This window comes from Pristis pectinata, chromosome 30 (genome assembly GCF_009764475.1).
Source record: "Pristis pectinata isolate sPriPec2 chromosome 30, sPriPec2.1.pri, whole genome shotgun sequence".
Lineage (NCBI taxonomy): Eukaryota > Metazoa > Chordata > Chondrichthyes > Rhinopristiformes > Pristidae > Pristis > Pristis pectinata.
This window is the reverse complement of record NC_067434.1, coordinates 7,461,196-7,484,518: the sequence shown is the minus strand read 5'-3', so window position 1 is coordinate 7,484,518 and position 23,323 is coordinate 7,461,196. Positions and strand designations below refer to the sequence as shown.

At 41.2% G+C, this 23,323-nt stretch overlaps 1 protein-coding gene across 1 annotated transcript in view; it reads left to right on the top strand.

Moving 5' to 3' along the window:
• Positions 1 to 9,356: 9,356 nt before the first annotated feature.
• Positions 9,357 to 23,323, top strand: part of LOC127584606 (glutamate dehydrogenase, mitochondrial) — a 76,709-nt gene continuing 62,742 nt past the window's right edge. The window contains exon 1 of the mRNA XM_052041390.1: positions 9,357 to 9,910. Coding sequence (XP_051897350.1) covers positions 9,523 to 9,910 — 388 coding nt within the window. The 5' untranslated portion in view covers positions 9,357 to 9,522. The remainder of the gene's footprint in view (positions 9,911 to 23,323) is intronic.

Sequence of the window (23,323 nt, the reverse complement as noted above, 5' to 3'; positions counted from 1 at the left end):
TAACACAGCCTGTTGCATTGACCGATTAGTTTAGTTGCTGGAGACTCAGGTGACTAGGTCACCTTTGCTAGACTATGATGGAATTGTTGTGCACTATGTGCATTAATATTTGCAACAGTTGCCATAGAAATGTGACACATAAACTTTTTAATGTTAATTTCCAATGAGGAAAACAATTGATATATATAAAGTTTGTTTCTCAGGATATCGTTGCTAGTAAGGTCAGCATTTCTTGCCAATCCGATTACCCTTGGGAAGATTTCATGAACCGCTGCAGTTCTGATGAAGTTGTTCCCACACTGCTGAAGTAGGGAGTTCCAGAATTTATACTCAGTGATGATGAAGAAATAGCAATATATTTCCAAGCTAGGACAGTGTGCAATTTGGAGAGAAAATAAAGATAGTGCTGTTCTCATACACCTGCTGCCCTTGCCCTTCTTTGTGGTAGACGTCCCACATTTGGGAAGTGCTGTTAGAATATCCTAGGTGAGTAACAGCATTGCGTTTTGTATATGGTATACACTGCAACCTGTGTTAGGAATTGAGACACTCATGACACCAGCATCTCACTACCTCTTGTTGTCATAGTATATACATGTCTGGTGCAGTTCAGTTTCTAGACAATGGTCACACCCATAATCTTTATGATGAGGAAGGAACCTGTGCCAGTAGCACCACTGAATGTCAATGTTAGATTTCTAGAGAGTCCTTCTTGTTGGAGACGGTCATTGTCTGGCACTCGTATGGCATGAACATTATTTGCCACTAACTCCTCCCACATTCCAAAGACATACGAGTTAGGAAGTCGTGGGCATGCTATGTTGGTGCCGAAAGTGTGGCGACACTTGCAGGTTGCCCCCAGCACACTCTATTCAAAAGATGCATTTCACTGTGTGTTTCCATGTACGTGTCACTAATAAAGATATCTTTTATCTTATATCTCATCTTGCTGCAGGTAGGCATGGGCTGCTTCATTTTCTTAAGGGTTGCAAATGGAATGTTTGGAATTCAGCTCATGTCAACGTTTGGAATTCAGCTCATGTCCATGTTTGGAACCAGGTGCTAATGATAGCTGGAGCCAAGCAGCCCAAGTAAAACTCAGACTGACCACTGAACACAAGTTATTGGTGGGTAAATGCTAATTAAGAGCAATGTTGATGACATCATTACCTTCCTGATGACTGAGACAAGGCAGTAACTAGCCAAGCTGGTTTTGTCCAACATTTTGTGAATAAGACATACCTGTGCAGCATTCCACCTTGCCAGGTACATGCCAACATTGTGACTGTGTGGATCGGTGCAGATAGAGGCACAGCTGTTTCTGGTGCAAAAGTCTTCAGTACTGCAGTCAGAATGTTATCAGGTGCTGTGGCCTTTGCTTTTATTAGAGAGCTCAGAGTCATTTCTGGATACCATGTGGAGTGGAATATATTATCATAGAATCATAGAACAGTACAGCACAATACAGGCCCTTTGGCCCACAATGTTGTGCTGACATTTAAACCTCGCCTAAGACTATCTAACCTCTTCCTCCCACATATTCCCCTATTTTAAATTCCTCCATACGCTTATCTGGCAATCTCTTGAATTTGACCAATGTACCTGCCTCCACCACCACCCCAGGCAGCGCATTCCATGCCCCAACCACTCTCTGGGTAAAAAACCTTCCTCTGATATCTCCCTTGAACTTCCCACCATTACTTTAAAGCCATGTTCTCTTGTATTGAGCATTGGTGCCCTGGGAAAGAGGCGCTGGCTGTCTACTCTATCTATTCCTCTTAATATTTTGTACACCTCTATCATGTCTCCTCTCATCCTCCTTCTCTCCAAAGAGTAAAGCCCTAGCTCCCTTAGTCTGTCCTCATAATGCATACTCTCTAAACCAGGCAGCATGCTGGTAAATCTTCTCTGCACCCTTTCCAATGCTTCCACATCCTTCCTATAATGAGGCAACCAGAACTGGACACAGTACTCCAAGTGTGGTCTAACCAGAGTTTTGTAGAGCTGCATCATTACCTCGCGGCTCTTAAACTTGATCACATGACTTATGAAAGCTAACATCCCGTATTAGCTGCGGACTGGCTTCCATGACAGCAAGGAGCTCAAGGGAAAGCCCTGACTGAAGATCAAATCACAGGATTATTTCATTACAATAGGAGACCACTTGACTCATCGCATCTACTTCAGCCCTATTTTTGATATTCATGTGCTGGTCTACACCACATTTGGGGATAGGAATGTTCTTGAACTCTCCAATTCCTGTTTGCTGTTTAGTTGTCTACCTTCATTCACAAGTGGATGTGGCAGACTGCTGATCCTTTCATCATGGAATCATTTAGGCATGTCAACTGTATTTTACTTTTGCTGCTTAACATACTTGTAGTGCTGTATTGCAACTTCTCCAAGATGTTGCTTTGGGTCTGCCCTTCTGCTAACTCAAACAGTATTGTTCCAGTGGCTTAATAGTAATGGTGGAGCAAGAAAATTGGCAGGCTATGAGGTTGCACATTAGGGTGGAAGAAAATTCTGCTGCAGCTGATGGGCCACAATGTCTCATTGGTTTTCATGTCACAAATAGTCCCGATCTAGCCCGGTTTGCACAACAGTATGCCACACAATACTTTGAATAGAGCTGTTGGCATAAGTCAGGACTTCATCTCTCCAGGGACTGTGTGAGAGTCACTCCTATTGATACTGTCATGGACAGAAGTATCTGCAACAGCTAGATTGACAAGGATTCGGTTATGAGTTTATCCCTAATTTGGAAGGGGAAATGCAGTCACTTTCACAACACTGAACCACTGGTCTTTTCAGTTTGTTCTCATTGTAGCTTCTTTGTGTCTCTACACCTACTATTTTTATCAGTGCATTCCTGCAGGATTATACAATTACAAAGTAGGATGGTCCAATAATGTTTTTAATCACATTTTTAAAAAATTCTTTATAGTGTTCTTCTTGAGAATGATGAGCTTACAAGATGCTCACACCACATTCAGAATCAATAATCTAAAATATACAGATAATACCACTCTATCAGCAGAATGTAAACAGGATCGAAGACAAGTTGTTATGAGAGTTAAAGAACAGAATGCAAGAGCTAGTTGGCTGTTGAACATCAACAGTAAAAGAATTCAAGGTAGGTAATAACCAAGTGGAGGCAGTGGTAAGCTTCATACTCTTGGGGGCCAGAACATAGAAAAACACAGAATGAACTGAAGGAAGCAGAAGACTAATGTTAGGAAGGACAGTGTAATCAAGATAATTTAAGATAAACACATTATGACTAAAACAGATCTGGTAACTGATTTCCCCCAAAATGTTTTAAAAGGTATGAAAACTACTATTTCCGAAACAGTAAGAGAAAGAGAAGAGTAAGAGGAGATGCATGGATCTACTTAACAATGACACTTCATACCAGACCAGACATCAGCTAGAGCCATACTGGAGCCTACTAATTACGTGAATTTTCCCTACACCACTGTAAACTATTTTGCACATGTGTCAAGGTGCTAGTCTCTGAGGCAGTGCAATAACTCACTTTGATCATCATCATCAACCCCATCCTTCTCTACCTTCAGTATTCCCACCTGCTCTGAGTGGTGTTCTGATGAGGGGGAAATCTAAGGGAGCACAAAAGATTTACGAGGATATTGCCAGGACTAGAGGGCCTGAGTTATAGGGAGAGATTGGCCAGGAATGGTCTTTATTCCTTGGAACGTAGGAGAAAGAGGGGTGACCTTATGGAAATGTTTAAAAGTATGGGAGGCATAAATAAGGCGGATGGTAACAGTCTTTTCCCCAGGGAAGGGGAGTCCAAAACTAGGTGGAATAGATTTAGGATGAGAGGGGAAAGATTTAAAAGGGACCTGAGGGGCAACTTTTTCATGCAGAGGGTGGTGAGTATATGGAACGAGCTGCCAGAGGAAGTGGTTGAGGCAGGTACAATAGTACTATTTATGAAACACTTGGATAGATACATGGAGGGGCGGGACTTAGAGGGATATGGGCCGAATACAGTCATTTGGGACTAGCTGGATGGGCACCGTGGTTGGCATGGACTCGTTGGGCCGAAGGGCCTGTATCCATGCTGTATTGCTCTATGACTCTATAACAGGGTTTTTTTCCCCTCATATATTGCAAAAAAAATTGCAAATTTTGCCCTAATTATCTACTGTAGATCAAATCAAAGTGAATGTATTAAATCAAAGTGTTTGTAGTAATCACAATAAAACATTATTAATCAGCACACCTAGCAGCTTCTGTGGAGTCTCTGTTTGAGCACACCTATAGCTCTTCTGCCCAAGGAGGATGAAGCTCGCAGAAGCATGTAGTCAAGAGGGACCTTCCCATGTGCATGCCACCATCCTTTTCGTTTAAATGGAGAAGGACAATGATTGGCCTTTTCATTATCCTATCTTTGGAGACTTGACCTATGTATAAGGGGTTGAAGATCAATGGTTGGGCGAGAGTGTAATGTGTCGGGGATGTGGATGGAGTATGTATCTGTGTGCATGGACCCGTAAGCACATTCGTGTAAAAGAACAGTCATTTTACTGATGTGCAACCTATTTTGAAGTACCTTGAGAGATCATGAAACTTCTTCTGACATTGCTCTATTGTTTGGGATTCTTACTCCTGGAGGAGACAGTTTTGGGCATCTCCTGATCTATTACCTTAGTCTTCTCACACACATGCCTCTCAAGTGCACAGAACTTCTACCCTAGCATTTACTTCATTGACCAGAGCTTTTATATCTGCCATTGTGAATCGTGGAACTCTTTCCTTCTCTGTTACAGCCTTTCACTCCTCCAGGCATAAAGTGTGTCGCTCCTGTCCGACTGCCAAGGGAATGTGCCTTTTGAGGACTAATGCTCTTCTCTGTTTGTTGTGCAACGAAGTGGTAACTTCTAGCCCCTTGTTCTAGTGTTCCAGGTATAAAGGCCTTTCTGATTATTTTCTGTGCCCATCTATTACATTTTAATGATCTATGTTCATGGTCCCGAATCATCTCACTGATTCCAATGTTTCACGATTTAGAAAGTACTCTGTTCCATCTTTTTCCAGACCAAAATGGATTACCTCACATTTGCCTTCATTGAAATCCATTAGTGTATGTATTAATGTATTTTTAATTTATAAATACATCAATACTGTTTACTGTGCCAACTATCTTTGTTCCATCAGTGAACTTGGATACATGGCTCTCTTTCAATCTATTCTATTTATAAACACAGTAAATTGTTAAAATTGGAACAGAAATTTGTATGGGAATCCACTAGTCACAGGCTGACAGTTTGAGTAATTGTCCACTATCCTTAGTCTCTGTCTCCTGGCACACAGCCAATTTACTAGCAAGGTCAATAATTTGCCTTCATTTTCACAAACATGGGAAACTTCCTCAAATACCTTTTGAAATCCATATAAATAATATCCAGACACTTCCCTGGCTACCACTTTAGTTACTCTTTTAAAATGCTCAATCAGATTTGTCAGGCATGATTGCACCTTTCCAAATTCACACTGGGTCCCTTTGATCAACTGAATATTCTAAAACATTCAGTCCCTCTATCCTTTATTGGATGCCAGATAAAGTAGTTCCAGAAAAATAAATGAGAACAAATACCTCTTGCCAGTGCCAAAAGGAAACACTCAGTATTGGCTTCCTATCTATAATAACTACAGTTATGAGGGCAATTAATGTTAAAAGACCTCTAGTGTAAAGATCTTAAGGGTAAAAGATCAACATATAACCAAAGCTTAATTTATACTACTTTCATGCCACCATTAGTCTAGCAATATTAGGTTTTCAAATAGGTTGTACAATTATTTCAATCAATAAGTACATGCAGTTTTAACATACTCTAATATTAATTTTTAAATTCACTATAACAAAAGCATTCTTCCAACACAATTATCAGACATCCCATTTTCCTTCCATCAACTCATGACAGCCATTCCGTAACAGATGTGTACCCACTGACATTTTAATGATCATACAATCAATGTTCACATTGCCTCAGTTAAGAATAATTTTTCTGAAAAGGGAGAGGAAATCCCAACCGGGGAAACTTCTGACTTGCACCTGTATTGAAAATGGTCACTTATTGGTTCAGTTGTTAAAGATGTCTTTTAGGCCAAGTTTAAATAACACATATTTTAAAATTTTCACTGTGTCAATTAAACAGCCATTTTTGTGGGAAATTGGTGAGAATGTGGGGAGAATAAAACGTGATTAGTGTGGACTCAGTGGGCCGATGGGCCTGTTTGCGTGCTGTATGACTTTATGGCTCTATAATATAGGTTGTTATTTGGGTCATTCTTAACTTAGGCCCTGCAGGCAAATTTTAAGGAGTTAGAAAAAAGCAAGAAGGAAGACAATAATCTCTGTGTTAGTCATGGTGCCATGCACTAGCATGTTTGGGAATAGGGAGATAGTTGGAGAGATGGTTCTAGAGGGACAGAAGGTGGAACCTGCATATGTTGGCCTGGTTACACCAGAAGAGGTTCATTAGTGCTGGGAATGGGGAAGGATTTAAACTGATCTGGCAGAGAGATGCATACCAGGACATAGCACTGAAAGGGAGAATAAAGGTAGGAGAAATCAATAACACTAGTGCAAGAAGTAGTATGGTTTTAGATAGTACAAGGGGCGAGAAAAAGAGAAGGGGAGTGCTTAATGGAGTAAAGGAGAAACTTGTACTTTCAGATAGTTGTGAATCTTTGGAATTTTCTATCCCCGAGAGGAATAAATGGGGCACAGATGGGGCAGCCACAGAAGGAGGGGTTTGTTTCAATCAATTATCATGAGCATGATTGTCTCTATTATAAGAAGAGGGTTTCAGGGACAAGCTTTGACAACCTGCAAGGAAACTGCAGATTGGTCAAGAAACTAAAGCGATGTACCCTGATCCAATTAGTCCTGCATCACCAATGTTCACTGAAAAGTCATTGTGATGGGGAAGAGCTCTAGGCTTATCAGCACCTGGTTGAAGTTGTTTTTGTTCTACAAACATTCCACAGACAGTCAGATGCTAAAGTCTCTATGGAGAGAACAGATGATGTAAATTGTGTCCTTGGGTTAATCTTGTTTGTTAATAGAAAGGACTTTTGTCGCAGCTTCTTCAACTAGCAACCTGATCTTTTTAAGTTGTATTAAATAGGCCCAGTAATGCGTCAGATTGCCAGGTAGGACTTTAATAAATTATTTGTAAATTTTAGTCCACGTTTGTTAATCAGGAGTTAAATATACATCTTCCTGAAGGCACTTCCTATACCTGTCACTACCCTTCACTTAACGATACAGAGTTAAAATATAGTCACTCTCACTTGAATCCCATAAACTTTTACTATTTTAAGGAGTCTGCAGGTTTCACATTGACTTCTTCAGTCACTGCAGAACCCAGAGAACTGCAGTGGAAGCAATTCATCCTCGATTCTGCTTAAGAAATAGAACAGGCTGTACTCTTTCCTTAGTTATATTTACCATATTATATTTTCTTTCAGCATTGAACAAAGCCATTTCGCCCATTGTGTCTTTGTCGGCTAACAAAGGAAACCTATTCCCTCTCTAACTTCCTCTGCAACCTACTCACCCTACATTCTCATCTTCTCTTGTGCTTCGGGTACATAGACCATCTTTGGATTTTCCTCAGTTTTACTTGCTGATATTTTTTTCCACACCCTCTCTTTGCTTTCCTATTCTTCCTTACACACTTATAAGGTTTCTGTTCAAATTAGGGATATATATATACACACATGTTGTCGGAAGTGGAAAAGTAGGTTGAGAAAGTGATTAAGGATACAGGATCCTAGGCTTTATTTATAAAGACACAGAGGACAAATCTGTGCATACAAATACAACTCTACCAACCCAGGTTTGATCCTGACCTCAGGTGATGTGTGTGTGTAATTAGCATTTTCTCCCAGTGACCGTGCAAATTTCCACTGGATGTTCCAGTTTCCTTCCATATCCCAAAGATCTGTAGGTTGGTAAACTCCTGTAAATTACCTCTAGTGCAGGTGGATGCTGTAAACTAATTGGAAACTGTAAACTACCCCTCGTGCAGGTGGGTGGTAGAGGAATCAGGGTGGAGTTGTTGGGCCTATGAGAATGTTGCAGGGAAATGTGTTGGAATGGGATTGGAGACACAAGAGACTGCAGATGCTGGGATCCAGAGCAAAAAACAAACTGCTGGAGGAACTCAGCAGATCAAGCAGCAATCATGGAAGCAAAGGGATAAGTCAATGTTTTGGGTTGAGACCCTGCATCCGGACTGAGAGCGAAAAGGGGAGATAGCCAGTATAAAGAGCTGAGAGGGGTCGCACGGGATTTGGCAAACAACCGGTGGATCCAGTTGCGGAGAGGTTGATGGGCAGTTGGAGCCAGGTAGGGGAGAAGAGGGTCGATAGCAACAGAGGCTAGAAGATTATTGGTGGAGGAAACAAAGTACTGCAGATAATGGAATCTGATAAGAAAGGAAGGTGAAGAGTTGAACCAGATAAGGAAGATGGGAACAGTGAGGGGGGGGGATGGGGATAGGGGACCAAGTGTGTAGGTAACAGCCACCTTCCATGGTGCAATCTTTGACTTTGTGAAGTTATTGTAAATTGTTACACCTGAACAACCGGCCAACACTACTAGCTGGAAATGACCATCTTTCACTAAGTTTCAAACCAACTGGAGCAGCACAGGGTGAATGAAGCAAGGAGCCACATGGTCAGATTTCTGCCATTACTGATGAATTCATGCAAAATGTAATGATTAAGTATTTTATTTTGAAGAAAATGCACGGGGAGAGCAGGAAGACAACTGCAGGAGGATCCTCAGACCCTGGATTGACCACACTGTTGACACTCTACATGTGAAGTCATCCTATAGTTAATGGCGGGCATGAAGCCTATCACATCCGGGTCAATCAAAGATTACTTAAGACACGCGAAACTTACTATTTTTGCAGCTTCAGCAACGACTTTACTAAATAGTCACCAAAAACATACAGCGAGACAACAATAAAGAAATCCTGCCGTCTCCCTACCTGCAGCAACACCGGGAGGGCGAAAATGAACGAACATCCCCGAACGGTGGGGCAATCAAACGGCAAACGACGAAAATTGCCGAAGATTCCCGAAGTACCTCGGGTCCGGCTCGGCGGACGAATAACCTCTATTGGCTGGCTGGCTTGATTGTCAGGTGTGTGAGGCCACGCCCAGTTCTCACGCTCGTCCTCCGCGCCGGCTCCGCCTTCTCCCGATGCTGCCGTCATGACGTCAGATGCTCGTTCTCTCCCCACCCCGCCACGTGCGAATCGCTCCGCCCCCCCCCCTCCCGCTAGCTCCACCCACTCCAGGACGCAAGCGCGGCGACCGGCTGCTGAGGCGGGGCGCATGCGGGTTGCGGCGTGTTTGTCGTTGGGGGCAGCTCCAGGGCGCTGAGTGAAGCGGCGGTCAGGCGCTCGGTGCCGTGAGACGCAGCGCTGCCAGTCCCTCGGAGCACGGTGACACTTCCCCGCACCCTCTCTCGCCATGTACCGGTACCTAGGAGAGCTACTGGCTCGGGGGGTCGCGGCTGCCGAGGGCGGCGTGCAGCGCCTGGGCGGCCCGGCTGCCCTGCTCCAGTGCCGGCGTTACTCCAGCGAGCCTGCCCAGCAGGACGACCCTAACTTCTTCAACATGGTGGAGGGCTTCTTCGACCGCGGGGCGAAGATCGTGGAGGACAAGCTGGTGGAGGACCTGCGGACCCGCGAGTCGGACGAGCAGAAGCACAAGCGGGTGCGGGGCATCCTGAAGATCATCAAGCCCTGCAACCACGTCCTGTCCATCTCCTTTCCCATCAAGAGGGACAACGGCGAGTGGGAAGTGATCGAGGGCTACCGAGCGCAGCACAGCCAGCACAGGATGCCCTGCAAAGGAGGTAAGGCAAAGGAATGCACGCCGAGCTGTGCCCTGCTGGCCCCATCCCTCAGCAAGACAGCTACAGGGAGGGGTTCTTGTCTCTTTTGCTCTTCCCAATGATACGGATACGAGAACAATTGTTCCCAACTGGCTCTCGTCGGATCTGCCATAGGAATAGTAGACCCTGTCCGGCCTTCAGTAGGACGACGTTATTCCTTAAAACTCCGTGACCAAAGAATGTGATCCTGTCACTCTTTCCACTGACGACGCTGGGGCAACGCATTTCCTGGGAAGACTGCTTCACATCTGTGGGTCGTATGTGACCAGAGGCCTCTTAACAGTGGTGATATGTAATTTAGTTCTAATGACCCGGAGATATTAGGGCAGATGTCCAGAAGCTCGGTCACAGTGAGGTTTTAAGGAATGCGTTGAAGGATTGAGAGGGAATTCGAAGCTATAGAACCCTGGCAACTGAAAGCACGGTCGTCAATGGTGTGATTTTTTTAATTATTATGTAATTGGCTTGAAGTGTTAAGAGGCTAGAAATGAATGAAGGAAGATATTTTGGAAGTTGTAAGTCAGAAGGAAATGAGAGAAGGAAAAGTGAGGCCGCGTGGGCATTTGTAAGTGAAGATGAGTGTGACTAAATTGAGGAACAGGATTATGACTGGTACCTGAATTAATCACAGGCAGCAATCTTTTGGATAGTTTGTATGGTTAGAACAAGGGGAGCCCGTCAGGTGTGTGTTGGAAGAGTCAAAATTATAAGTAGGAAGATTGTGGATGAGGGTATCAACAATAAGTGAGTAGAGGAAGAGAGAGTGTTGTGAAAATAGGCAGTGTTGGCGATTGCAGTCTTCTGATATTTTGCTCCAAATGAGATTGAGTTTTAATATGAGCAGGATTGTGAACAGTCAGGTTCAGCTTCAGAAAGCCACCAGAAATAGTAAACTGGTGGCTAGGGAATGGAATTTGTTATAGGGACTAAAGATTCTGCTTTTCATTTGTTAGAGGGAATTTCTGCTTAACCAGTGCACTGTTGGGGAAGAAATCTAACAATTTGAAAACTGGAGGCGTTGAGATGTGAGGGAGATGTTATTAACGAGCATGTTGAAATTGATAGTTTCCTGATGATATTTCTCAGGACAAAATGATATATTGATTGACAAAGCTAGGTCCTTCAGGGGCAGCAGAGGTTAACAAGGGAGCATGAAGAGAAGCCATTATCTAGTTCTAGTTGCATAGATAAGAATGGAACCACTTGAATGTTGATCCATCCAGCTGGCTGCTGGTGGAGTGGTCATGGAGAATGATAATTGACAACCCTGTCAAAGACTGCTGACAGTTTGAAGGTAACTAGGGGATAGTGTACCATGGCTATAGTCATGCTGCTTGAGCATTTGAGTTTTAGCACTGTGGTAAGGATGGACAACATTCCATAAGGAAAGATGGACACTGATTTGGAAAGGGATTTCAGACAAGGGAAGGAAGAACAGCAATGAGGTGATTGTTTCAGAACAGAAGGACAGGTCTGAGAAGGTGATAAGTGCAGGCTACTTGGGTACAGTAACTCAGAAAAGGAACTATTAACTAATTGTTAACATGGGAACAAGGAAAGGAAGTCTGGTGATAAACAATTGAGTGACTGCTGCAGTTGTTGAGGCTTTTGGGCAAAATGAACAGAGCAGAAAGAGCAAAATAAGTGAGAATAAAAAGGCCTGAATTTGGGACTAGGCTGGGAGGGAATCTTGGAGAAAGTTTGGCCGAGTGGACTAAGGGAAAGAAGAGTGAAATGGGTGTTGATAAGTGCTTTCCATCTCAGTGACAGAGATCCAGAAGGTCCTGGTATTTGCTTTGGAAGTGGTGGAAGGGAAGACTACCTGCATTAGAGATGAGAAAAGTGATGGTCTGTGCCAGAGGAACAGCCAGGGTGGAAAAAAGTAATAATTCTAATGAGATAATTAAAATGTGAGGGCATGATTAAGCAAGTTGGTATCTTCAGAATGAATGTATGTTATTGAAAGCAAATTAGGAAGGTTTTTTTTCAGGAGTGGTCACAAAGGAAATAGGGTTGGGTCTTTTTTTTTCCTTTGTACTTCTCTAATGGTCTTTAATTGAATCTGGTTCCACTGCCCTTTCAGTCAGTGAATTCTAGATCATAACTATTTGCTGCATGCAGATTTTCCTTGTTTGTTCTTGGATTCTTTTGCCCTTTCTCAATGGGAAGCAGTTTCACTTTTTACTTTGTCTCGATCCTAACTGATTTTTGAATACATCTATCAACTCGTCCCTCAACTCCTCTAATGAGAATAACCTTGGCTGCTCGAGTCCTACCATCTAACTGATCCCTCATCCCTGAACTATAACCAGTAAATCTTTCCTTTCTAGTCTGTTCACATCTATACTCGAGTGGTTCCACAGATTTGTGCACACTACCCCTGTTGCAGCTGAACCAGTGTACTTTTCTAGAAATTCTATGTAACTTTCTTGCCTTTATAAATAAAACCCCAGGAGCCTTCTGTGCAATTCAAATGTTTGTCCACATATGCCCACAAGTCTCTTATTATTGTATCCTTTTATTTCTTCCCCATTGCTTGTCTGCAAAAGGATCACTACTCACTTCATGGTGTTAAATTGAATCTGCCATGTGTCCACCATTTCCCCCAGGTGACTGGTCCTCTTCAGATGTCATCATCATCCAATGTACCACATTGTTGAGAGTTGTCATCTGCAAATTTTGAAATTGCACCTTGTCTGCCCATGCAAAGCACTAAAATTAGATTGTCCCCAGTATGAACGCTCCTGAGGCAGACTGTACATTTGTCTGGCTCTGCCAAAAACAAAAAACGACCATTCTTTGTTTCCTGTCCTCAAGTGAATTGCTTATCCATGTTGCTCCCGCACCTTTACTTCCATGGGGTTCAATTTTATTGGCAGGACTTTTTATCAAATACTCCTGAAAGTGTGCACACAATATCAGCTGCAATGTCTTCATCAACCCTTCTCTACCTTGGGAGGGAGGTGGGGGGGTTGGGGCAGACTTGGGTTAGTTAAGCACAATGTGTCTTTAAACATGCTGGATTTTCTTTGTTTGTCCTTTATGGGCCAAGTGGTTCATAGTTTTGTCTGGTATTATCATTTCTTGCAGTTTCATCACCATCACCACACTGGCTGGTGTTCGCTTGGTTTATCCTTGCAATGAATTTTGAGTAAGGGTGTAACATTTGCAATGCTATAATCCTCAGGCAGCACTCCTGTATCTGAGGAGGATTGAGAGATAGTGGACAGTACTGCCAGTTTCCACCCCTCAGCAGCTTTGAATGCATTATATTCGAACCTGCTGACATCTATTTTAAGTACAGCCAGCCCTCCTAGTGCCATCTGATCATCACTTTTGGTCTGTCCAATTTTGGCAACTTCCTTTTCCATGGTAAAGGCGTATGCAGTGGACACATTTAGTACCTCCAGCACGACCTCTGGATATGTGTAGAGATCTCCTTTTTGATCCCTAGATGGTCCCACCCTTCCTGTTACTAACCTTTGTTGGCAGCCAGTCTACTCTTTGCTCCCTTGGAAAATATCTATTTCCAATACTGGCTTTTCTCAGTCAAGTGGTGAGAGCAATGGGAGTATTAAAACATTTTAATAACATTTGTGGCAGTGGAATTTTGATTATCCCATGACATACAGGTAATCGGCTACTATGAGTCTATGCACAGAACACTTACTAACACTTATTATTCTGGTTTGGGGTACAGGGATCTTGTGCCTTGTTTGTCCTTTGAAATATTATCCTTTCCCTAATCCATATGTAGTAATAATGAATAGAAGAGGCACATGTTTTTGTAATGCTTTTAAGGAATACATTTCAGCCAAAACCATAGAGTGAATCTTGCCATTAAAAAGACTTCTCCCTCCCATGCCATGAATAAAATGTGGGTATGGAACTGAATTGAAATACACCAAAAGGTACAAGTGATGACAATATTTATTTGGTGAACTCCATGTCTTTTGGAATCAGTAAATATTTTAACTGAAATTGTTTAGATTTCTTCAAAGGAATTGTTTATTCCACTCTTAATGGTGGCATTTTTGCTTTTTGAAAAAATAACTTGTTATGTATTGTCTTGCATAGGAGAATACGGGAGTATATATTGATCAATATATAGTGGGTGCATTGATTACCCTACACGGAGAGCTTAAGTTTTTAGATTAAAAAGTCAGAAGTTGCTGTTCCTAGATTTCTTTTATGTTAATGTTTACTTTTGAGCAGATTTGGCACTGTTATTAAAAAAAATTGTTTTCACAATGCAATGAACAGAACCTTGGTTCGTTGATGCTATATGGAGTTAGTGGATTGTTTATGATGTGTTAAATATAAAATATTTGACATCAATAATTAAGAAAACATTGAGTTGTTCAAAAAATTTTCCATTGTACAAGTCATTTCTTTTGGTATACAGGAAACTGGAAAAATTCCAGAGAATGGAATTTTGTTCAAAGAAGTTTCTCTTCACTCCACCCCTCCCATTTTGTTTCCTATCTCTGGCTTTTCATCAAGTAATCACTGATAAATTAATGTAGTCTTCCTTTGAATTTTCTCATCTTGTCCACAGCAGATAGGCCTTGTTCTCCCCCAGTCTTGTTGCTCACACCAGCTTTACTGAGGAACAGCACAACATATAACCGAAAAGAATAAACATAGAAACACCAAAAACTAAAAGAACTGCTCCACCGTTCAATATGACATGGCTAATCATCCAAAGGCAGTACCTGGTTCCTGCCTTCTCCCTATATACCTGATCTCTTCAGCCTTTGCAGCCATATCTAACTCCTGGAAAATTCCAAAGTACACCACTTGGGGTGCGGTGTGGAAGAGAAGGGGAAGAAAAGTTTCCCTTTGTCAGTTTCTCGTTGTTCTAAGTAGCTTAGATTTTTTTTATCCTTGGATTCTGGGATCTGCACTCCCCCCCCCATCCCGCCACTCTTCTGGATGCCCATCTTCGGGAACATCCTTCCTGCGTGTAGTTCATGCATTCCAGTCAGGATTTTGTACATTTTGATGAGGTGCCTTTCTTTTTAAACTCTGATGTGCCCAATCTTTCATGTATCAGTCCTGCCATCCCTGGAATCAGTCTTGTGATCCTTTGTTGCACTTTCTTCATACCAAATGCATTCTTCCTTGTATAAGGAGATGAAAACTACACACGATACTTGTGGTGTGGTCTCACCACATCCATGTGAGATACCTCTGCTCCTGTACTTGAATCCCCTCACTATGAAGGCTAACATACTATTTGCCTTTCCAACCACATGTTGCTCCTGCTTGCACTCGTCAACTGATGAACAAGGACAGCCATTTCTCAGTGCACATCCCTCTTTCCTAATCGTGTTAACCTTTCAGATAATAATCCACCTTCCTGTTTTTGAGGCCAAAGTAGATAACCTCACATTTATCTACATTTTATTTCATCTCTATACATTGGCCCACTCACTCAACCTGTCCTGATCAGACTGGAACCTCTCTGCATTTGCCTCACAGCTTACACTCTTGACCAGCATTGTGTTGTCTGGCAGTCTTGGAGTTGTTACTTTTAATTGCCTCATCTAAATCATAATGTAATGTAAATTGTTGGATCCCAAGCACTGAACCCTGTGATACCCACTAGCCACATGGAAAAGTATTGGTTTATTCCTGCTGTTTCCACGTCAGATGATAATCCCCAATCGCATGCACTTCAGTTTTACACAGTAGTCATATTTGGAACCTTGTTGAAAGCCTTCTGAATACATCCTCTCCCTTGGTTCTCCCCAGTCAAAGTTCCAGTAAATTTGTCAAGCATGATTTCCCTTTGGTAGATCCATGCTGACCTCGACTGATTCTGTAAGTGTTTGCAAAATATTCTGCAATTAAATCTTTAATAATGGACTCTAGTATATTTCCCACTACTCAAGTTTGTTTTATTGTCATATGCACAGGTGCACTGAAAAACTTTACTTGCAGCAGTATCACAGGCACATAGCATCTGATACACAACATTCAAAGGAAAACATAAATTAAACATAAATTATACAAGAAAGAACACAAAAAAGTCCATTGTAGTGCAAAGTGGTCATAGTGTTGCTATACTGAGGTATTAATTAGGGTTGTGCAGGTGGGTTCAAGAACTGAATGGTTGAATTACTGATACCGTGCTAACTGGTCTATAATTCCCTGTTTGGGCTCTCGCTCCTTTTTAAATGGGGTTGCATTCCAATTCATAGGAACTGGTCCAGAGTCCAAAGAATGTTGTAAAATGACCATCAGCGCATCCACTATTTCTAGGGGCATGTCCTTAAGTATTCTAGATGCATACTCTTGACTCTGGGGATTTATCAGCCTTCAATCCCATCAGATTTTCTTATTTCCCTTTTACCAGATCCTTGGTTCCCTAATATTTCAGGGAGGTTATTTGTGTCCTTCCTAGTGAAGATAGAACCAAACCATTTGTTCATTTGGTCTGCTTTTATTTTAGTTTTCCCATTCTGCAATCCCTTATTTCTATCTATAAGAGGTCTACATTTGTCTTCACTAATCCTTTTCTCTTCAAATATCAATAGAAACTTTCAGTCAGTTTTTGTGGGGTTTTTTTTGCTATTTATTCCCCCCCCCCCTTAACTAATCCTTTGAGTTCTAAACTATTCCTAGTCCTTGCCCTGCTGCCTCATGCCAATTTATATGTCTCCTCCTTTGATCTAATATTATCTTATTTGGTTTGTTAGGATCAGTTGATCTACCCTTCCTGTGTTGTCTTTGCGCCAGACAGGAATGAACAATTGTTATAATTCATCTGAATGCTCCTTGAATATTTGCCAATGTTGTTCCACCTTCAGACCCAAGAGTAAGTTCATATCTGGAGGACTGGAGAATAATATGATATAGTTATGAACATCTTGGTTAGACTGTCCCTGTAGGTTTGCAAGTAGGAGGGGTCACTTGAGTATACAGTAGAATGATACCCAGCCTCTAATTAATTAATGCAAAACTGCGAATGTGTTCTTTGTAATTTGAAGGTGATCAAGGCTTTTAAGTTATCATGGGGAAATAGTGCAGCCATAATTTTTTTTGTTTTCTTGGGGAGTATTGGATTAGTTTAAAGGTGAGACCCAGGCTTTCAGAAGCAGAACCTATGCAGACAGTCTGGTAGACATCTCTTCCACAAATGTCGTATCGGTTGGTTAATTTTATATCTGAGAATGGCAGACTTTTGCTAACCAACCGTAGGTACTTTGGGCTATAGGGAAAGGCAGATAGCACTAGGTAATGGATTAACTGTGATGTGATGATTGAATGGCAGAGTAGATGCTAGGGAAAAGGGTGGCTTCCTGATCTGATATTCCTGTCAGAATATAAGGAAAAGGATTAGGATTAGTATTCAATCCTTCAAATTTATTTCCAGTCACTAAAATCACACCTAATTTATCCAAATATTGGCTTTCCACACCATTCCCTATTATAAAATGAATTTATCTGTAGCTTGATTATCGTCAACAACTGAGCATCTACAGAGTATGTTCCAGGGATTAATGACTGTTTGAATGAAGAACCTCTTCCCAGTCTGTCCTAAATACCCAACAACTTGCTTTGAAGTGGGGATCTCAAGTCTTTGTGAATTTTCCCCAAACACGAGCTCATCCTTTCAGCATTTACCCAGTCAAACTGTTTAAGAACTGTCTTTCAATGAGATTCCTCTAAACACCACTCCTAGACAATCTTGCCTTATGGGATGATTTTCATCTTAGAGGTCTGATTACTGAACTCTGGAGTAACTCTTTCCTTGATGATAGACCAGTACTCTAGTGAGATCGCACCATAAATATTGTTCTATGTTTTATACAACTGCAATATGCCTTCGTCCTTTTTTAAAAAAAATAAAAGGACTAATATACCACTTGTTTACCCTAATAGCTGTCTGTATCTTCCTGTTAACTTCTGTGACTTGTGCATGAGGAAATCTGAACCCTTAAGCAGCAATTGCACAGCAGTTAAAACAAAAATGTTTTTCTGATTTTTATTTTTCCTGCTGCAGTAGATAATTTCACATTTCTCAGCTTTATATTCTATCTGGTACATTCTCTTCCACACTTAACACGTCATTATCCATTGTAGCTTCTGAATCATCCTCCTAGCATTCTTGGGTTTGTATTGTTAGCAAACCTGTATATTATATGTTCCCCTTTAAGTCATTGATAGGAAATAGCTGATGTCCAACTACTGATCCTTGTATCTTACAAGTTGCAGCCTGGCAATCCATGTTAATGAATCTCCAATCTTTGTTAATATTACTGTGAACCCAAGGGTCATAATCTCAAGAACTAATCAGCTTTTATTGATTGCTTTTGAAAATGTAAATATTCTACATCCTTTGCTTCCCCATTATCGACACTGGTTAATACCCTCAAATTCTTGTGTTTTCAAGCATGATTTTTCTTTCTAGACTATATCTAATTGTATTGTGATTATTCTGAGAGACTAGTTACCAATTCCCTAATCATAGATTCCAACATTATCTACTAATTGTATTAAGCTAACTGATCTATAGTTCCCTGTTTTAATTCTCCCTCTGAAATTGCTTTCATTTGTAATGTTTTAATCTGTAGGGGGCCATTCTAAAATGTGGAGAATTATGAATAGTTAAAACTGATATATCTACTCTTCTGTGACCTTTTTATTGTTAAAAATAAACTAGGATGTACATGGGTAATTGGAAACAAGAATATAGAACAGGACAGGCTCTTCGGCCCACAATGTTGTGCCAAAACATGAAATGAAAATCGAAAAATGCTGGAAACAGTCATCAGGTGAGATGGTATCTGTGGAAGAAGAAGCAATTAATGTTTCACATCAAAGCCTCTGTCAGAACTGGGAAAGAGAAAACAGTTTAAGTTTTAAGTTGTTGAGAATATGGCAAAGTGGAAAGAACGAAGGGAATATCACAAAGAGGTCAGGATCATTGAGGGGGTTTCAATGCTTATGGAGCTGTTTTAGAAAATTAATGAGGAGCGAGGGGGGCAAACATCCAAAGGGACATGTAAATCCGTGAAATGTAAGTCGGAGCTGTTGCTGACTTGAAAATGAGAATGCCAGAAGTGCCCACTGATTCGGGCAGGGTCTGTGGAAAGAGAAGAATGAATTACTATCACAGATGAAGAACCCCAGCAGCAGAACTGGCTAGTACTGAAACAAGCAGAAAAGGCAGGTTACCTGAATTTGTTCTTCTTGTGAATGCTGCTTGTATGATGCTATGTGCCTGTGATGCTGCTGCAAATAAGTTTTTCATTGCACTTGTGGATATGACAATAAACTCGACTTTGACTTGACCCATCTGGTCTAGCAGATTAATCTCAAATTATTTCTCGTATACTGAAAATTCTTGTCACAGCTTGGTTGATGGTTGGCATGGACTGAAGGTACTGGCTCTGTGTTGGGCGACACTATGGTGGCTCTTGGATTTCCCAGTAATTCTGGAATGTCTTCTGGTATGAACACAGATACAAAGTATTTATTGATGTATCTGCCTTTTCACTATTCCACATTATAATTCCTTTTGCCACTGCTGATAGGGCAAATCTCTACCTGTTAACTTCCTCATAGAAGCTTTTGTGATCAATCTTTGTGTTCTACTAGTTTATGTTCATTCCATTTCTCTTTATCAATTCCTTAATCTTTTCTGAATTCCAAAATCCTTCTGATCCTAAAGTTTGTGACATTGACAGCATCAAATCTAAATCATCTTTAACTTATTAGCCATATGTAGGCCACTTTTCAAAAGGGATTTTTGTTTCTTTATGGACATGTGTATTCATTGAGTTAAGGACTATTTCTTCAAATGTGACTGCTTGTATATTGCCTATCATGACTTACATAGCTTGTGTTCAGACTACAAACTACAGTTTTGGACTTGAGGAAATTGCTCTTGGGCTGCATGTTCTATTCTAAAAAATTTGTATTCTGACTACCATAACATCTCTGAATAATAGATCTAATGGAATAGATGTACAAAACTGTATTCATTGTATTCCACAAGCCCATCCTCTGCTTGATTACTGCATGGTTGATCTATGCAGCTGTTATGGATAAAGTTCCTTGCAATTACCATGTCACTGTTCTGCTTGACAATGTTATTTTGACCTGTGATTTTTGCCACGTTGCAGCTTAGCCAACTGCATTTGGATTTTTGAGGTCAAATTGCTTCTCCTGTCTTTATCAGGGCTACTTTTTCCCTGAAATATTTGTTTCCCAGCCATGGTCACTGCAGTCATATCTATGTGACAATAAAATCAAATTATTTCTCTGTGCTGTTAATTCATTTATATTGTTGTGAATGCTTTATGCATTCATTGACTTTTGCTCTGACTTTAATTTTTCCTCCTGACACTTCATTCACAAGTATCCTATTCTCTTCAGCTTTTCTTTACTTATTTTTACCCATTTCACTATTGAACTCTATAAAGCTGTGATATTTCTCTAACTGTTCCTGAAACTTGCCACCCATCCAATAGAACAGCTCCCTCTTTTCCCAGTGCAAGTCTGCCAGAAATTGTGCCTCCAGATTATTCATTTATTCACATATATCCAATGTGGTTTGGGTAATAATGTGAGATTAAATAACTTTGTTTTGACACCAGTTCCTCAAATTCCCCCAGCAGTACTTTCGCCTCTTTCTGCCCATGTCATTGAGTTCAAAAATATAGATTCCTTCCCCCTTCAGCTTAATCCTGGTGCAACCCTCCAAATTCTCGGTCACAGCTTCTTAGAACAATATCCATTCTCATGGCAGTGCTATCCTCTACCACATTACTTGCCCACAGCTCCTAACCTGTATGTCTTTGGAATGTGGGAGGAAACCCATGCAGTCACAGGGAGAACATACAAACTCCTTACAGATAGAGTTGAACCTGGGTTGCTGAACCTGTTACACTAATAGCTACACTACCTAAATGTAGGGGTCATGATGGTGAAAAATAATTGGCTGTATGATTAACAGTGAGGAGGAGGAGAGTTTTAGACTAGGAAGGTATAGATGATCTGGTCAGTGGTCAGAAAAGTGGCAAATGGAATGTAATGCAGAGAAGTGAGGAGTAGTGCAGTTGGAAAGCTGGACCAAGGGGAATAAAACAATAAATATGAGGATACTGAGGGCTGTGGGGAAACAGGGACATTGGAATGTAGGTTCACAGATCTTTAAAGGTAATAGGACAGGAGATAAGATGATTCAACAAGCATCAGAAGATTTCCTTCATTAGCTGAGACGTAAAAATAACCTGAAATTTTCAGTGGCCTTGTGCTGGCAGATCGCATTCTCCCGATGGGTGTCAGTAAGTTGCTTCCTGGCAGATGAAGGTGTATTCATCCTGCACCAGCCTCTCGCTCAACAGCCATCACTCAGCATTTACACTGACCCAAAACCCATGGGAACTCCGCCTCCCTCACTATCCCCAAATCTACAGAGTTGGTCCTCCTACACTCAAACTCGGACGGTCTTTGCAGAGCTTCAATACTTGCAGAGCGCGGTCTCCAGATCTCTTCAGAATTAAGGTTCATCCAGGTACCCAAACATTCCTTCCAGCTGATCTCATGAACATGCAAATTAGGAACAGGAGAAGACGTCCAATCCTGCTTCACTATTTAATGTGATCACGGCTGATCTGAATGTGATGTCAATTCTGCATTTCACCCTCTGTTTCAGAAACACTGAAAGATTTTGCTTTCACCACCTTCGAGGAAGAGAATTGTAAAAACTTGCAATCTCAGTGAAAATTCTTTTTTTCTTGAAAGGATTACCCCCAATTCTAGATTCTCCCACAAGAGAAAACCTCCTGTCCCAATCCACCCTGTCAGGACCCCTCAGGATCTTATTTAATCAAGTCCCCATCACTCTTATGAAATCTAGTGGATTTGGCTTTGATATGGATGTAGTACCTCCTCTGTAGGAGCAATTCCATTGCACTTCCGGTTTATTACATTGCATTTGATGTTCATGATGTGGTCTTCTCTATGCTGAAGAAGCCAAAATCGGATTGGATGACCCCTTTGCAGAACATGTCAGTTAGTCAGTGAGATTGATCCCGAGCTTCCTGTTGCCTGTCACTTCAGTTCTCCATCCCATTTCCATTCTGAATTGTCTCTTTCGTTTTTTACATTGCTCCAACAAAGCCTAACACAAGGTTGAGGACCGGCACCTCATTGTTCATTGAGATGTTTATAGTTGTTGGGAATTAATATGGAATTCAACAATTTCAGATAACCAGCCTTTTCTGTTTGTGTCAGAACACATCTATTCCAATGTGCAGTTATCTACCTGAAACATTAACCTTCTGTTTCTTTCTTCACAAATGCCAGCTGATCTGCTGGGTATTTCCAGCATTCTTTTAGATTTTCAGCAAATGTGTTCTGTATTTCATGGCTTTAGTGTTTTATTTTCCCTTCTGGTTTTCATTTTATTTACACTCCTGCAGATAGACCAGTTATGATGAAATGCTGTTGTTATCATTGTTTAGAAGACATCGAAAGCATGTGTGTCACCTAAGCAATATTGGTCTGTGTTAACACAAACATTTTCTCCTCTCCAACCACCTTCCTCTCTACAACATATAGCTTTTTTCCCTGTTCTCATGAAGGGTCATTGAGGGGAAGTGTTAACCTATCTTCAAATTCCACAATGCTGCTCAATCTGCTCTGTATTTTCAGCATTTTCTATTTTTATTTTGGATTTCCAGCATCTGCAGTTTCTTCACATTTCCACTTCTCTAATTATTTGAACTGCAAACAGATAATGCTGGAAATATCTATAGGGAGAGAAGCAGATCAATGACCTTTAATCGGTACAGAACATAATAGAAAATAAAATGCAGACACAAGAGACTGCAGATGCTAGAATCTGGAGCAAAAAAAAAGCAAGTTACTGGAGGAACTCTGCGGATCAGAAAGAAACGTTTTGGGTTTAGAGTGGAGAAAGTGAAAAGGGAGGTTCTTGATAGGGTGGAGTCTAGGTGAATTGAAAAATAAGTGGTGATGGTTTTGGATGAAAGTGTATGGTAAATGAATAACCAGAAATACCTGAGAAAGGGTTTTAGAAATGAGATGCAAGGCTGAAATTGATGAGTTCCAACAGCTGTAATGTACCAAGTGAGAAAATGATGTGCTATTCCTCAAGCTTTCACTGTGCTTTATTGGAACAAGAGGCCAAACTGAAATCAAAGTGCAGTGGGGTGGTGAATTAAAGTGTCAGGCAACTGGCAGCTCAGGGCAGCCTTGGAGACTGAATGGAGGAGCTCTGCAAAGCAGTTACCTGATCTTCATTTGGTTTCCACCATATAGGAAGTTCACATGATGAACACAATGCTGTGCACAAAATTGGAAGAACAGAAAAGTAAAAATGGTCCCATTATC